A 17,555-nucleotide genomic window follows, 5' to 3' on the forward strand; every position below is an offset into this window, starting at 1 on the left:
CCAAAATGGTCAAAGGCCTGGAAACGATGCCTTATGAGGAACGGCTAAGGGAGCTGGGCATGTTTAGCCTGGAGAAGAGGAGGCTAAGGGGTGATATGATAGCCATGTTCAAATATATAAAAGGATGTCACATAGAGGGAGAAAGGTTGTTTTCTGCTGCTCCAGAGAAGCGGACACGGAGCAATGGCTCCAAACTACAAGAAAGAAGATTCCACCTAAACATTAGGAAGAACTTCCTGACAGTAAGAGCTTTTCGACAGTGGAATTTGCTGCCAAGGAGTGTGGTGGAGTCTCCTTCTTTGGAGGTCTTTAAGCAGAGGCTTGACAACCATATGTCAGGAGTGCTCTGATGGTGTTTCCTGCTTGGCAGGGGGTTGGACTCGATGGCCCTTGTGGTCTCTTCCAACTCTATGATTCTATGATTCTATGATTCTAAGAATACTCATTCATTTTTTTCACATTCAGTCACATTTCCTTTCACTTTCAGTCATTCACTCTTTAGTAGCCCTAGGCCAATAGTGAATATCTCCATGCAAACATCTGATGTTGATGCGGATGCATAACCAGGTACCAGTGAACATGATGGATGTCTCTCTAGAAGCACATCTCCATCTGGGACCACAAGTTACATGTAAAACACACAACTACAGAAAGGCAGACAGTAGATGATAGAATATCAGACCATCTCATAATGTAAAATATTGACACTTTTTAATCTCATGATCTTTGTGTTACAGAATGTACAACATTTGGATATAGGTATTTAAAACAAAAGAGCCCCTATTCACCTAGCCCACCAGTCATATCTACAGCATGCACTTAAAGCACACGACTGCCCTCAAAGAATCCAGGAAACTGTAGTTCTGTTAAGGGTAAACTACGGTTCCCATGATTCTTTGGGGGACACTGTGAATGTTCAAGTAGTAAAGGTAAAGGGACCCTGGACCATTAGGTCCAGTCGTGACTGACTCTGGGGCTGCAGTGCTCATCTTGCTTTATTGGCCGAGGGAGCCGGCGTACAGCTTCCGAGTCATGTGGTCATAGGTACTGCTCCTGGCGAACCAGAGCAGCGCACGGAAACGCCGTTTACCTTCCCACCGGAGCAGTACCTATTTATCTACTTGCACTTTGACGTGCTTTCGAACTGCTAGGTTGGCAGGAGCAGGGACCGAGCAACAGGAGCTTACCCCGTCGCAGGGATTCGAACCACCAACCTTCTGATCAGCAAGTTCTAGGCTCTGTGGTTTAACCCACAGCACCACCCGCATCCCTCAAGTAGTATAAATGTGCTTTAAATGTATGGGGCAATATTCAATGGAATAATTGTGCTAGTGCAAAAATTACTGGTGCAATGGGACTTCCTTCCTCTCTTCCTGCTGTGTGTGCCCCACACCGTCCCCAAATTTGCTCCAGAGGGTTGGGGGGAATGCCCAAAACAGATTTAGGGGCTGCATAGGGGGAGTAGAGAGTGGGCGAATAGTCCATCACGCGAGAAATGCTTGTGTTGACAGAACAATTTGCTGAGTGCTACACTGAATACAAGCCATGCTGTGGATGTGATCCAATTAAGATAAAACAAAACTTGTGGGCTTTAGCTATACACTTCCTTTGCTGTTTATCTAAGGTTCCTTCTCTCCAGTTCTAGGAGATGATTAAAAAATATATATCCAGGCTATGAAAATGAAATGGATGCAGGAAGCTCTCCATATATGGAGATGTGAAGGTAAAAACTTTGACCCAGGTATAGGCAAACTCGGCCCTCCAAATGTTTTGGGACTACAATTCCCATCATCACTGACCACTGGTCCTGTTAGCTAGGGATGGTGGGAGTTGTAGTCCCAAAACATCTGGAGGGCCGAGTTTGCCTATTCTGAAAAATTAGAGTGGGTGAATCCTCTACCGTGCTGAGATCTGGGGACTGCAGGAAACTTCAGAACCTAGAAACTGTTCAGAATAAGGTTCTCAGGACCATTCTGAGAACACATTTCTTAGAACCAAGACTCTCAGAGCCATAGAAGCCAAGCTCAGTTCCTCTCTCATTGACTCCAATAATATAGGAAGATTTCTCCGCCTGGCACACTTTTCCTTTCCCCTCTCCTCCTGAGCTGGGGATGGTTTAGGTGCTGTCTTGGTCCTGTCCTGATATAGATGCTTGGTGTGTTTGAATTGCATAGTGGGAGGTTAGTATATCATGTCTGTATACTTCTCCCCATGCCACTCATGCCTCACCTATGACCAGGCCAGTGCAGAGTTTCTCTGAGGCTCAGGGTGGGAGCCTTTTTAGAATAGCTATAAACTCAAACCAAAAAGCAGCCAGTCTCTGGTGGGGCCCCCAGCCTGCTTAGCCCTCCAAGGCCTGGGGAAAGTGTACCCGGCTGCCCCCTCTTCCTGTGCACAGGCCTGCCTAGTACTCCATTTTCAGGGGTCTGCAGGGAGAACTTTACTGGGGAAGCATTTGCATAATGTGCGGAGGCACTTCTGCAGGAGTGGTTTCAGCAGCAGATAGAGCCTCCACTTCAGAAGACTTCAAGAACTAGTGAATATAGGATCGCACTGTCTATGGAGGAAGGATTTTACGCCTGACAAAAGCCCCGGATTGGTTCACAGCCTTCTGTAAAAACTTGGCAGTTCAAACTGTACTTGAGCAGCTGACACTTTCCCCTTGATCCCAGTTATTTTGGAAAGGACATTAGTGTTTACAGTGTTCAGGTCAGTCCTCCATCCAGCATACTCACTGTTTAATAATCCACCACTTATCGACCTAAATGGCCTTTTGTGTGTGTTTGTCGAGGAATTGGATCAAAGGTGATGATAATGAACAAATTAGGTGAAGGGTTATTTGTCTCTCACTCATATAGTCAAAGAAACTGCCCCTGTGAGCCCCAAGTGGCATTTTGTGTGGAGGTGTTCTGATTCTTCTTTTAAAAGCCCCTGTTAGCAACAAGAAGAATTCAGAACTTCTCTTGAGGAGGAAGAGCTGCAGGGTATATAGAGAGATGAAGCAAGCTTAACCTAGTTCATAAAGAGTGCTGTTTATATCCAAAGGTAGCAGGGAAACAGGCATTTCCGTTATCTCTTGCTTCTAACCAAAGATAACATCAACCATCCAACTTGTTTGCCTGCTTTAGAAGAGGCTAAAAGTCATGTTAAAAGGCAGCATTCCCTGGGTTAAAAATAATCTTTTCTAGATAAAGACTCTCCTTGCACTTTTGAAATTGAAAGCTGCTGAGAGCTATCCAGTAGCTGTTTTAAATATACAGTAGGTAATATTCACTGTTAGTCATACTCAGAATAGACCCATTGTCCATTTATTTCAGTGGGTCTACTCTTGAGTATGACCTAGCTAGATATTTGTCAGTGTGTTTTGATTTAAATGTGGAAAACCAGCAGTTCACTTCTACTTTTAAAGAACTGCAGGGGGGGGGGGGATCCTGGCAACTAAAAAGAGCGGATCTAAAATAATTTATAACATTTGTACCCCACTCTTCAGCCAAACAGAATCCCAGAGTAGCTTACTTAGAATCAATTAAATAAGACAGCCCCTGCCCTCAGACTTACAATCTATCCCCCCCCCCCCAGTTATAAAGATGACATGTTTATCTACTGTACTTAAATTGAGTACCTATCTGTGTGTGTGTCTAATGAATTGAGACATAAACTAATGACAGCATAACTAAAACACTTCTGGCACAACAGAACACCGTGACGGAAACAAGAGCACACGGAAACGCCGTTTAGCTTCCTGCCACAACAGTACCTATATCTACTTGCACTGACGTGCTTTCAAACTACTAGGTTGGCAGGAGCTGGGACAGAGCAATAGGAGCTTACTCCATTGTGGGGATTTGAACCACTGACCTTGTGATCGGCAAGCCCAAGAGGCTCAGTGGTTAACTTTAGACCATAGGGGCAGCCGTCCCTTATAAGTAAGTACTCCTAACTTCTCATATATATATATGACTAATCTGAAGTGGTGGTGCATAACTGAAAAACAGACCTTAGGGTTATGGTGTATAGATCAACAAAAGTAAGCACAGTGAGTGCCAGTGGTGCAAATGGGGTAAAAAGTGAGATATCAATAAAAATAAAGATAATTATAAAAATAATATCCAACACACCGGAGCACACTGTCCAAAAAGTAGTAGGGAGTGTTGTAATCCTGATCCTAAACTCCATTCTAAAAACAGTCTTATTAAACCCTGGCTGAGAATGCAGTGTCTTCACCCTTTGACAACACTTTTCAGCCTGCCTTGCCCTTGAAATAAGAGGAGGGGACCGCTCCCTTCACAGCTGATGGCCTCAATCCCAGGCACATCCGCCATAGTGAAAAGAAGAATAAGAAACAAACCCGCTCTGTGGCCTCATCAGCTCCTTCCATTCATTCTTCTTGCCCTTGACAGGCCAACTGAAAGCCATGGTGGGAGGGGGGGGGATGAACAGCACGCCGTGCCACCGCCCCTCGCCAATAGGAAGCAAGCAGACTCTCGCGCGCAACCAATAGAGGCTCAGAGAAGCCCTGCCCACCATGACGCATCGCCCGGCTAGGGGGCGGGAGGTGAAAGGCCAATTTGGCTTTAAATGTTGTGGCATTCAGTTCCCGCACCGCCCCCCCCCCCCGCCACGGCCTCCGGCACTTCTAAGCAAGGGGCCCCTCCCGCGCTTTACGGCACCTCGTTGGAAAGTTAATGAGGAGAAAGGGCGCTGCCGCCGTTTGCGCCAATGGGCAGCCGGGTTGAGATGAAAACGGAGGCGTTACCGTAAAGCAGAAGCCGGTCGTGAAGAGGCGTCTCGCCCTCCGCGCCTGAGGAGCTTGTCATTGGAAGCGGCAGAGGCGACGACGCGGGTGGCTCTTCTCCTCCTGCTCTCCGTCGCTCCTTCGCCTCCGCCATGGCGGCGCTGGCCCGCAAGGCCGTGGACTACCTGCGCAGCAAAGACTTCAGGGACTACCTCATGAGGTGGGCGAGAGGAGGAAGAAGCCGGTCTTTCTCCCCGCGGCCGAGCCGACCTTCGCGGGGCCTTCAGGGCGCCGCTCACCCGCTGCCTGGAAGGGGAAGGAGCTGCGGGCGCGTCTCGCATTTGGTGGGGTGGATTCACACAGCCTCCGTCTCCGCATCAAAGGGGAAACACGGGGGCGGGAGGGCTTGGAGTCGCGGCTGCCAGTCCGTGTGCGCTTGGCTCGGGAGAAATACAGCGGTACCTCGGGTTACATACGCTTCAGGTTACACAGTCAGCTAGCCCAGAAATAGTACCTCAGGTTAAGAACTTTGCTTCAGGATGAGAACAGAAATCATGCTCTGGTGGCGCGGCGGCAGCGGGAGGCCCCATTAGCTAAAGTGGTGCTTTAGGTTAAGAACAGTTTCAGGTTAAGAACGGACCTCCGGAACGAATTAAGTACTTAACCCGAGGTACCACTGTATAGTTCTTTTTTGCGGTCTGTGTCGTGTCTGCTACCTGGTCTCTCCTGTCAGGATCTCCGTTGAGTTGCCGTGCGCTCCCATCTCTGGGTGGTCGTAGTGTGGTTCAAAATGGGCATCTCTTGATCCGCAGACGGGCGAAATCGGGCCTCCCTGCGCCCAGGGTGACCCTTGAGGCTCGGCTGGCATTCGGTGTCCTTGGGAACGGGGCCTGCGCGGGGAGTTTGCCGGCTCGCGGTGGAAGCATCTTGCCCGCCCGTTCAGGTGAAAGGGCCAAGAGTGCTCTGCTGCTGCTGCATCCCATGCGTCTATATAGGAAGCTAAATGTCGGCTAGGCTGCTGACATTAAATATTCCTGGGGTGCGGGTGGGGGTGGGGAACAGGCCCTGCAGCTTCAGCCTCAGTGTTGTAGAAATGACAACTGCACCTGCTGAATATAGTAATACAGTAATGCTAGTAAACCCAAAGATGGGAACCTTTTTGACCAGGTGGACCAGATCTTTTATATAGATATATATTCCTCACACAGGCACACAGACTTTGAAAGAGGCAGGTCTCATCCACCTGCCAGTCATCAGATAGCATAATGATGTTTGGTGGGACAACCCATCTGTCAATCACCTATTGGATGGTGGGTTGACCTGCTCAGTCTTGCTTTCTGCAGGGGAAGCAGCTGTGCCTCTACCTGCCTCACACCTGATGTCTACATAGGTTGACAGCTTTGGGGAAGGTGGGCGTGGTTTAAGGAAGACAGCCTGATGGGCCAAATGGGGAGATCTGGAGACGATTTGTCCTGTGTCTGAAGATCCTCCTCTGCTGTATATGCTTATCTGGGATTAAATTCTACTGAACATACTGAGACATCCATGGGTGTAGTGGTAATCTTATTCATCTCTAGTTGCCATTTATCCCTTTTTAAGGAGAGGCCCTGTATTCTGCACCCACCTGTTCTGAATCTACTCCACAGAATAGGATGCAGGCTACTGCTTTGGGACCCTTTGGGTACCTCAACATGCAGAATAAGGGGATTGAGCAAGTTTGAGTAATGAAGAAAACCTGCAGTGCTGTAATGACTGGTGGGAAGACACAAAATATTACATGGAGCGAATTGGACTTAAGATCAGAAATTATGTTTAGGATTAACCATGTTCTAAAGTGACATTGATTTGTTCCGTGCAAGTGAAATAGGCTTAATTGTGGGTTGGGTGCTTTGTTTTTAAATGCTAATGTTAAATATTGAGTTCTGTTAACTATGATACAATTGTTAACTATGATACACTACGTGTATAAACATGATGTGATTGCAGAAGAGCTTTATGCCCATTTCCATGATGACCCCAATCTGTTTTTACTAATGCTGTTTATATTGCACAAGATAGAAAGAGCTTGCACAATATACAGATCTTTCCCAGTCATTTGACATTGCTGCTTAAGGCAGGGATGTAAGAAATCAAGAAGACAAAGAATCTGTTTAATTTTAAAAGATGGTGATGCTTTCCTTAAGTTAGGACAACCACTCCAATTCACATGCTAGTACTTTAATTTAATGAATTGTTAAATATACTAGAACTAGCTTTATCATTCAAAATATACTAGAACTAGCTTTATCATTCATATCAGTACTTTATTTAATTATACATTTTAATGCCAGCATTCAGAATATACGCTCTTCTCACAACTTTTTACTGTCTTTTACCACCTTTTACCAGCTCCATCTGGTTCACTTACCATAGCCATTCCAACAACAATATGGTTTTAATTGTATGGTTTATATACTGTCATTGTAAAGTGCTTGGACATTTTTAATGAATAGTGGTGTATAACTACTTTGATAAATAAAAAATAAATCTTAAAAAACCAATATACTAATGATAATAGCAGTAGGAATACATCTAGGTTAGGTTATTCTATTTCCATCAGCCCATGTAAGAGATTGCAAAAGAATAAAGGGACTGCCCCCCCCCCCAAGTTGCTTGTGAGTCTTGTTGCTAAATTGCTCTGTAGCTGGTATAATAAATGTTAGTTCAGCTACTGGCCTACGCTCAAAAACTTATACACACACACACACACACACATATACATACACATATATATATAGTGTGTGTGTGTGTGTAGGGATCTCTGATTCAACACTATCCATTTTTTAAATCTTGGAGCTAATATATATATATATATATATATATATATATATATATTTCAAAGTCTGCTGTACAAACTGTGATTACCTAGTAGTAAATGAATATTTAACTTTCAAACGAAGGTTGTCTGCGCTACAGATTACCTCATTTCAGTCCATTGAATTATTGGGTTGCATCTATGCTTTTGCAAACAATTCTCTCCTGTTCCTTACTCTCCATTTTTATTCCTGTAGTTGGGGCTGACTTTGATCTGAGTTGGGTTTCCTTCCCTCTCCCCCACCCCCAGATTTTTAGTTACTCTTCAAATCTCACAGTAGCAATCTGTAATTTTACATTTTTGCCATACAGAAAGTTTAATTGTAGATAACTTATAATTAAATCTCCATGACTATGCCAGCACAGCTTTACAAATAGGCTCATAAAAGTAATTACAAATACAGCCCACAATTACTTTTGCTAGTAATTGTGTATATGATTCACAAGAAGATGGCAACCAGTTTTTGTAAGGCTTCGCTATCTGATCACTGAACTCCAATTCTTTCTTTCCATGGAAGATTACGGTAGGTTAGTGACTACTTACAAGTCTGTTCTAGCAGCAACAATGGTTAAATTTTCTTATAAAACCAGCAACAACAGATAACATTTTTATAAAACCAAGCTGAAAATAAGTGTGCCTACATATGAACATTAACTTCTAGCGGAAGTGAAAAAAGTAACAGGATATGCAAGACAGGCATCAAACATAAACCAAAGGGAGCCATATGATGACAAGAGTTAAGGAATTAGCATGGAGCTTCTTTTTTGTCTTTGTACACATCTGTTTATAAACGATAGAGAGGAAATTCTGGTGTAGATATGCCCATACTGATTTCCTTACTGAAGCAATCTACTTCCAGTGTATCTTCTCAGTTTAAACTTTGGAAGAACAAGCAGGTTACAAAGGACTTTTGGGAGTATGTCTTGAAATGCTTGCAATACTACATTTCTGCTCAGCTAATTTCAGTATTCCCCAGGCTTTCAGGTGGTAATGTTTGATAAGAGACATATTATTGCTCCGTAAACTGTTGCCAAGCACATCCTGGTCATGCTGTTGAGTGCCTATGGTGATCAAATTGATTTTAGTGCTGAAAATGTGGTGTTGATTTAAAGTATACTTATTAAATGTTTTTTTAAAAGTCAGAGCCTCTTGAGAGAATGGGCAAGATGACTATAGAGCAATGAACTGTCCTTTGCCTTGTCGAGCTATGCAAGATTTACTGCATAAACAAGAACCTAGAATCTTTAGTCACTGGAATTGTTTGGGTTCCCTTCTCACATAACCCAAATAGGAGATAGTGAGATGATTCTTTCAATATGCCCAGCTTATTTGGATGTTCTTGCAGCTGCAAGTGATCTCATGGACAGTGGATTCCATGTGACTGGCAGGATATTTAAAGGCCACCTTATTGCAATCCTTATCTGGAATAATATGTATTTTTAAAGGAGAAAGCAGATGATGATCCCTGAGAAAGTAGAAAGGAGATATCTTGATACTGGGAATTTTTTTAACATTCAGGCACGTGTAAAGTTTAGGCAAACTAAGTAAGATCCTAGATAATGAAGACCTCATAGGGGCAGTTAGGATCATCGTTCTGGGGTAAAGTAAATGAAATATGTTGACTTGCAAGAGCACAAGGTCGGGGGAATGACAGAATGAAGACATTAAATTGGTGATTAACGGGTCATGCATGGGATGCTGAGAGAGAAACTCTTGCGTGGAATAATGAAGCCTTTTAATTATTTGCAGATACAGGCATAATGGAATATAGTAGCCTGAATTAGGAGTGTGCAAGTTACCGGTAACTACAATCCCATGGCACCTGCTTAGCGTGCCAACTTTAGCATTTAAAAGATTTGGCTTTCATTAAAACAAGTGGAGACCTGCAATAACTCAATGTGCATGGAAGGGACTGTGCAGAAGGAGGGTGCCTGTCCTTCACTGTGCTTTCTTCTTCTCGTGTACGTCCTCCAAATCTGTGAGGTGGCTCTTTTGTTGTGACTGGCAGAGGATCCAAGTGGATTCTACCACCATGAAACTTTCAAAAGAGAGAGTGGCGTAGTGACCAAAGATACCTAACCTGGGAAAAGGAGGAATAGAGTTTTTGTACCATCCAAGTAATATTCAAAGTATGCCTCCCTAGTTCTGACGTGTTTACATAGGCCTGCATTCTGAATGCATGTGTGGCTGTCCCATTTTTCTGTTTAGTTTGAAAGTTAATTTTTCAGGTGTGAAGCTTGGGGCAGTGCTGCATATGCTGCATCTCCTAACCTGGTAACCCATGGCTCTTAAGATAGGCATTCAGCAGTTCTTTCAGTCTTCACACTGTGCCCTTATTTAACACAAGACTCTGCTATTTTTTATGGTCCGTTTTCTTTCTCTTCTGTTGCCCTACCTTAAAGCTAGAGGAAGACAACTCAGTCATATTTTTACTACTCTTTCCCCCTTTGCAGGTCAGGAGAGAAGCATTTATTTTGAAAATGGGGGCACCATGTCCAGAACCATTGTTAAAATAACAAGATACTGTTACTACATCCCATTCATGCATATAATGGCTCTAAATAAACTTATTGTGTCTCTTCATAAAGTTGGATATCTCAAATAGTGCAATAACCTTTAGAAAATGTCATGTTGAATATATTTTGTAGATAAAATTAGTTATGACTCCTTATTTCCAAAGACATGAGAATATAAAATACATTTTAGTGATTTGTTGCTAAATGAGCACACTAAAGTACTTTGACTTTTTTGTGAAGAACTATATGTGGCATCTCTCATATACATACTAAATTTTATTTCATGAAAGCTAACAACTATTTATTTTCTCTTTCATGTACCAATTAAATGATGAAACATTATGGCTTCCCATAACACAGTACGGTAAGGCACCGTCTCTGCTTTCTTTCTGCCAGTTGTAATTGTGCTGTTCTTGCTTAGTTAAGAACAAGCCTGCACAGTTGATGTGCTGTTCCTTTCTGTAGATGGGTTAGATAAAATATTATTTCTTCTGCTCCATTAGTATCACGCCCACATTCAAATAGCTACCCTGAGATGTCAATAAACTTATCACTTGATACAAGTTTAGACAGAATTGTTGTTCAGCCATTCTCTTCTGGAGATATAAACTGCTCCTTGAAATTGTAAATGACATTTGGTGTGTCTGCCTCCCACTGCCAAAAAAGGAGAGGGGTGCATTTGGTACAAGTACTTCATTTTAAAGGATGAATGCTATTCATTAAGTCAGTATTGTTCAGCTATGACTCTTTCCAGTACATATACGTAGCAACTGCTTAATAATGCAACAAGGAGCTGCAGCTAGCTGAAGGGGTCGCTGCACTCTGAAGTATGTTCAAGGCAATTGTGCTGTTGTGCCTCTCCTCTGATGGCTGCAAAATTAGTTTGTGACTCCCCCAACAAAATAGCAGTGTGTTGGGAGCATTTGTTATTTCAGGAAACTATTGAACTGATCTTTGTAGCCAGCAATGCTATACAATTAAACTCCATATTGAAGCAAAAAGGGTCCCTGAGCCTTTGGTAATTCTCCTCCCCTCCCCCCGCAAAAAAATCAGGCTTTATTAGTAATTATTAGTAAATCCAAGTGAGTGCCAAATTAATCCAACTCTCATGCAGCTTTTAAAGATGGTGTTTTCTTACACAGAAAATTCTTGTTGCTTACCTCTTACATTAGCAGTGCTAATTCAGCTGGTTTCCCAGTAAATATGGGTATTTGATAATTCCTGAATATCCTATTAAGTAGTCTTAATATATAGTAAAGGTAAAGGTACCCCTGCCCGTATGGGCCAGTCTTGACAGACTCTGGGGTTGTGCGCCCATCTCACTCAAGAGGCCGGGGGCAAGCGCTGTCCGGAGACACTTCCGGGTCACGTGGCCAGCGTGACATCGCTGCTCTGGCGAGCCAGAGCCGCACACGGAAACGCCGTTTACCTTCCCGCTGGTAAGCGGTCCCTATTTATCTACTTGCACCCGGAGGTGCTTTCGAACTGCTAGGTTGGCAGGCGCTGGGACCGAGCAGCGGGAGCGCACCCCGCCGCAGGGATTCGAACCGCCGACCTTTCGATCGGCAAGTCCTAGGCGCTGAGGCTTTAACCCACAGCGCCACCTGCGTCCCAGTCTTAATATATATGTATGTTCAAATAAACACATTTCCCCTTAAAAAACACCTTAGTGACAGGAATCATGATGTGAATTTTGAAGCTTTTTGAGAAGCCTGAAAGTATACAGTACACTTCTTCTTTCTATTCTAAACCTTGGGAATCCACTAGACTTGAGAAATGACTTTTAGGTAAAAAATATCTAATTACATAGAATGCTTGCTTTGTCTTAATTGGACTTTCAGTGTAAGGTTATTTCATACATTCTTCATTTCTCCTACTGCAGAGTAAATGCACTATGCTAAACATTTTATTTGACTTAATACACTGGGAGAGAAGATGACAGACACTTTAACCAACACATTCTTAGTGTGTAAGAAATAAGATGGCTCCTATTCAGCATTACATCTTGAAATTCTGGTTTAAAAAATATGAAGAAGCAGGGGGATAAAGCATCCTTTCCTCTTATTATCTCCATTATAGCACTTCTGGGGGCCAGTAGCCAACTGGGGACTCCCTATTGCTGCTATTAATGATATGAAGAAATCACCAGAGATCATCAGTGGCCGAATGACCTTTGGTAAGTAGTAAAATGTTTAATCTAGGGATGAAACTAATTCTTAGTGTTCAGCAAACTTGCTTAGATGTGCAACCTACATTTATTGCTATTTCTTGAAGAGCTACATTTAATAGTATTTATTGAACAGTTCCACACCTAGCAATGCAGAATAGCAAACTACTGATCAAAGAGAATACCGGTAATTTAACTGAGGTTGTGCATGCCTAAGGAATCTCTTTGATTCCTAGCTGATTTTCTGAACTACTATATCTGACAGGAGTTGGATTCTTGCAGTCATTTAAAGAACTTGGAGGGGCTGCTAGTTGACATAGATATAGTCCTGCCGAAAGAGGCTGTGAGGCTTATAAATATGTGACAGCATCCTTGGGTTTGCCTATCGCTATTTGCACATGCCAGCAGCTCTGAGTGCAGACACTGTGTAACTATATTGTGTATTTCTTGGGAACTACTAAATTATACAACAATGTATATATTCTGCAGCCTTCAAATGACTAAAAGCAGTTAATATTTAACTGCATCAACAAGGTGGTTCCTTATTACAATGCTCATAGCTTTTTTAAAATGCCAAAAAGACACTTTCTTTCAGATGATGAGTAGGTGCAACAAACCCAAAACACTTCCATGCCTGGCAATGCTGAATAACAAACTACTGATCAAAGGGAATTGAGGTTGCGCAGGCCTTTGGAATCTCTTTGATTCGTAGCTCATTTACCGAACTACTGTATGTGACAGGAGTGGGATTCTTTCAATCATTTAAAGAACTTGGTTAGTCCCAAGAGAAATGGAGCCAAAATAGGCCCACTGAGGAAAAAGAGGGAGATAATCACAGTATGATTAGGGGAACCCTGAGGTTTGTAGAAGTACAATTTTTAGGAAGTATAGGCAGCAAAAAAACACACACCCCAAAACAGCCCAATGATTACTTAGCATTTTCAGTAGCAAAAGCATCTGCTCCAGTAGTAATTATAAGATGATGAAATACATATATCTAATTGTCAGTGTGAAGAGAGGTTCACTTGGAATGTAATTAAAATAGTAATTGCAGAAATGGAGGGAACTGCCTAGTCAGAGTTCTAGAATACTCTAAAGTCTTGTTAATTTTACTTTTACAGCCCTCTGCTGTTACTCGTTGACTTTCATGCGGTTTGCATATAAGGTGCAGCCAAGGAACTGGTTGCTGTTTGCTTGTCACTTTACCAATGAAGGCGCACAACTTATCCAAGGAGGACGATTAATTAAATACAAGTGAGTACACTTTTAAAAAATAGTTGTAACAATTAATGAGATAAACTAAGTATTTTTTTATCTCATACTTGTTTTCTTCATAAGCCTTGTTGGATGGAGACTTTTCCTTGAATCAACTTTTTATTTTTATTTTTTTCTCTTCTTCACAGCCTGGAAAAAAAGAACTGAGTGCCTGTTTAACAGGGGGAAATGGAAAAGGTGCTCCACAGATTACAATCAATGAATGTTTTTGCCATCCACAGTTGCTGTGTCCAATATTTTTGCATCACCATTTCATTAAAATTCATGGCAACGTTCAATGTCATCCCATCCCTGAATTTTGTAGCCTGCCTTTTAAAAAGAACCACCCAGCAGTTTGAAACATTGCATCAAACATCTTGCCTTACAAATACTGCATTTTTATATTTATTTATTTATGAAATTGTTCAGCATACACACATAACAACTCTTCAGGAGGATAAGAATTGTTCACAAGCTGAAACAAACAGGCTCTGAACCAAATTGTGCATTTTGATTTTAAGAATTTAACAATGGGTATTTGGCAGCCTGGCACACATGTACTCAAGAATGGTAGTTCTGTCTCCTTAAGTGCATTGTAGTTGCCATAAAATAGAGCTTGTGTTCAGAAGCACCCATTCCTGACTGTTTTTATAATTCAATTGTATTATCAGGCTCTCCTATCAGCAGTATGATGTTGACTGAAAAAGAGTAGTTGCTGACTGACTGCTAACTGATTTGAATGTTGTATCTGTGCTCTTCCATATATTCAGGTCTTAACTCCATCCCCATCCCCAATAAATAAACTGAAGGGGGAAAACAGAAGTTCATTAAAGTTTATGGGCTGATTCAGACAAAATCTGAGAGTGGCACAGGCTACATGTAGGTGGAAAGTAGAATTTTTATAGGATTATGTGTCCTGCCTCAGACCTGCTAGACATCCACACTGCAGAAGTAATGTTTGCATGGAGCCTGAATTGCAAATTCCAGCATTTTAGGTCTGAAACATGGGATAATTTCCTGGGTCTTATGTCGGTTGACAACCATATTGTTTGGACCTATGTACCAGAGGAGTTTCACATGTGGATTGTTTGTAAACGTTATATTCAGTGCTTGGATATCCTGTTGTCTGTGGTCAGGTTTGCCTAGTGAACAAAAATGTGTGTATTTCTACATCTCGAATGTATGTAGACTGCACCCCTAAGAGCTGAAATGTCCCACTTGTTGCAAGTATGCTGAATGTTGTGGATAGTCAAGTTATGTCTGTGTCCTAATTCCATTTTAATTGTCCCATGAAGCTATTACTAGAAGCTTTTAAATGTTATTTAATACAAAACTTAACTGCAGACTTAAATGAAGGCTTTTAGAGTGTTGAAGGATACTCCGGTCTACCAGAATTATAAATTTCAGCACAATGTTCTAGTTACTTCCTCCTATAGCACTTATGACTTTTATCAACAATTGTAAAGTACCATGTACTGAGGACATTGAACAGTTTTCTTTTTAGTTCAACAACTTTGGGGGCAGTAAAATTTCTCAGCAGGTGAAGGAGTTACAATATGAAATTAATTAAACTAGTGGCAATAAACTGTTTTGAGAAAATTTTGTACTAACGGTTTTTCAGCTATGTTAATAAAAATGGTACTGTACTTGCATTATTGGATTGAACAAAACAAGCTACCATTTATGAAAAATCTATGAAGGGTGGAACTTCTTGTGTGTGAGGTTCATTTCTGTTGTAAAGACTTCCAAGCTAATATTAATACATACGTTGGTAAAAGCATACAGGTAGTTTCTCTTCTTTTCTACTGACTTGCTAATGTGGAAGTGGGCTGTATTGATCTATAGATTGGTGTAAGGACATAAGGAATCCATGGGAAGAAGGTGCAAAAACAGTCCTTTGACCACTGATAGTGCTAAAGTTGTGATTTTCTACATTTTAGTAGCTACTTCCTTTGTAACTGGGAAGAACATAAATATAAATGAATAGCAGATTATTCAAATTATTTTCATGGATTAGGACTTCAGATTCCTTAAGTGATATAGCTCCCGAAAACCTTACATTGTTGCTACTTCCATATTTTCCTTTTTTAAAAAAAAAAGCAAAATAAATGCCAATGCAGCATTATCAACTGATGCTCAGCACTTGGCTATGCCTTATCTCACACAATTATAGACTCTGTAATTGGATCTAACCATGCAGACATTGTGCTAGTTCTATGAAATAATACTTGCACTTTCTACAACTATAGAGGAGTCAATGCACTAAAAAGAATTACAGTGGTACCTCAGGTTAAGTACTTAATTCGTTCCGGAGGTCCGTACTTAACCTGAAACTGTTCTTAACCTGAAGCGCCACTTTAGCTAATGGGGCCTCCTGCTGCTGCTGCGCCGCCGAAGCCCGATTTCTGTTCTCATTCTGAAGCAAAGTTCTTAACCTGAAGCACTATTTCTGGGTTAGCGGAGTCTGTAACCTAAAGCGTATGTAACCTGAAGCGTATGTAACCTGAGGTACCACTGTATGTGGGATAATAGCATTTGGTGGTGGTACCTGTTGACATGATATGGTCTCTGCAAGAAAGCCAAAGAGTATCAAGGAATGAGGCAAGGTTGCGTGGATAAGGAGCTCCATGACTTATGCATAGACCTACCCCTCTGTTTCATCCCAACTAATTGCATCTTCAGGGGCAGCGATGTGGCGAAACGGGAATTTACTGCATGTATGGCAAGCTTGGGCTGCCCAGACTACAAGACTCCCCTCTGCCTCACTTATTTGGCCCAAAGGAAAGGAGAGCAATACATTTGGCACCAGCTTGGCTGCAGGAGTTGTCAGAAGGTGTATAAGGCATCATCCAGCCATCTTAGGGCTGCATTCCAGATTTGTGTATGGTTTACTCCTTAGCTCATTCTTTTCCCAAAGATGTCCTGCAAGGCAGTTTAGGATCAGAGTTTTCCTTCCCCTACTTGAGCTCCCTTTATCTGTATAGGCCAGTCATCCTTAAGATTACACATACTCTGTCTACCACTGCCTAGGCAGATCTCATCTATCTTTAACCTCTGAATTAGCTATGCTTATCCTAGACTGCTCCTTTTAGCGGCATTATTTCCAGTGTATGTATGTATGTATGTATATATATATATATATATATATATATATATATGACTACTGAAATGTGGGCCCAATTATTGGATTTAAAATTATTACTATTATTATTCTGACAGCAGAAAATCCAACTCTTTTTTTGCAATGATTCAAATAGGATGATGTCAAAAGAGGGTGAACAAGAAAAAGCACAACTGAAATTTGTAGGAAGAATGTTTATTAATGACGGTGGTTTTTGTAATGCCCATTTGCCTCACTTATTCTTACTAAGAATGACTGCATCCCATGAAACTAATATTTTATCATTCGTATGGTACCCTTTCCCAATACACTCAAGGCAGTTCTTCAGTTTAAAATGTAAAAATTGAAAAGAGAAGGTAAAAACAGCCTTAATACGGTCATAGAGCAATACATGGGTCGTGAGGCGTTGCACAATTCTTACATGTGGTTAGAACACACAAACCTAGGCGGCTTCTGATTTAGCCATTGGTTTACATATATATATCGCCATTTGTTTTATCTCTGCCATTTGTCACTGGCGGTTTTACGTTCTATTTTGTGGAATTATGTTTACTTGTGCCAGCGCTCCTAACACTAATAATAAATGCAGCTCATTGATAACAGAAGGAACCCTCGGCGAACGACACGCCTGTATCTGAATGTGATGGATCGGTTCGATTAGAGAAGAATTGAGGGGGCGATATCTGAAGATCGCTGGAAGAAAAGTCACGTGGATACGAGGATGGGAACAAAACGGGTAAGAGACAATACAAAAAAACCAAGCTGACTTCGGGTTTTCCATTGAATGTAAGTGGGAGAAAACAATGCCCCGCACATGGCGGCCTTGGAAGAGAAACCGGAAACGAGCCCTGCTGCGTGTGACTTAAGCAAACCGTGAAGGGGGCGTGGCCAACGGGTATTTTGATCGC

General features: G+C 41.9%; 1 protein-coding gene across 1 annotated transcript; it reads left to right on the plus strand.

Annotated features, from left to right (window-relative positions):
• Window positions 1-4,594: 4,594 nt before the first annotated feature.
• MPC1 (mitochondrial pyruvate carrier 1) lies at window positions 4,595-15,306 on the plus strand. The gene is made up of 4 exons (XM_079971965.1): window positions 4,595-4,959; window positions 12,185-12,281; window positions 13,394-13,526; window positions 13,676-15,306. The coding sequence occupies exons 1-4, from the start codon at window positions 4,888-4,890 to the stop codon at window positions 13,692-13,694; spliced, it is 321 nt and encodes a 106-aa protein (XP_079828091.1). The 5' UTR covers window positions 4,595-4,887; the 3' UTR covers window positions 13,695-15,306.
• Window positions 15,307-17,555: the final 2,249 nt, after the last annotated feature.

The sequence above is a fragment of the Podarcis cretensis genome, assembly GCF_951804945.1.
Source record: "Podarcis cretensis genome assembly, chromosome: 3".
Taxonomy (NCBI): Eukaryota; Metazoa; Chordata; class Lepidosauria; order Squamata; family Lacertidae; genus Podarcis; species Podarcis cretensis.

Coding starts and splice junctions, on each gene's coding strand:
- MPC1 (XM_079971965.1), top strand. CDS start 4,888: ATGGCGGCGCTGGCCCGCAAGGCCGTGGACTACCTGCGCAGCAAAGAC. Junction 4,960..12,184: donor GGGACTACCTCATGAGGTGG/GCGAGAGGAGGA, acceptor TCTCCATTATAG/CACTTCTGGGGGCCAGTAGC. Junction 12,282..13,393: donor CAGTGGCCGAATGACCTTTG/GTAAGTAGTAAA, acceptor TTACTTTTACAG/CCCTCTGCTGTTACTCGTTG.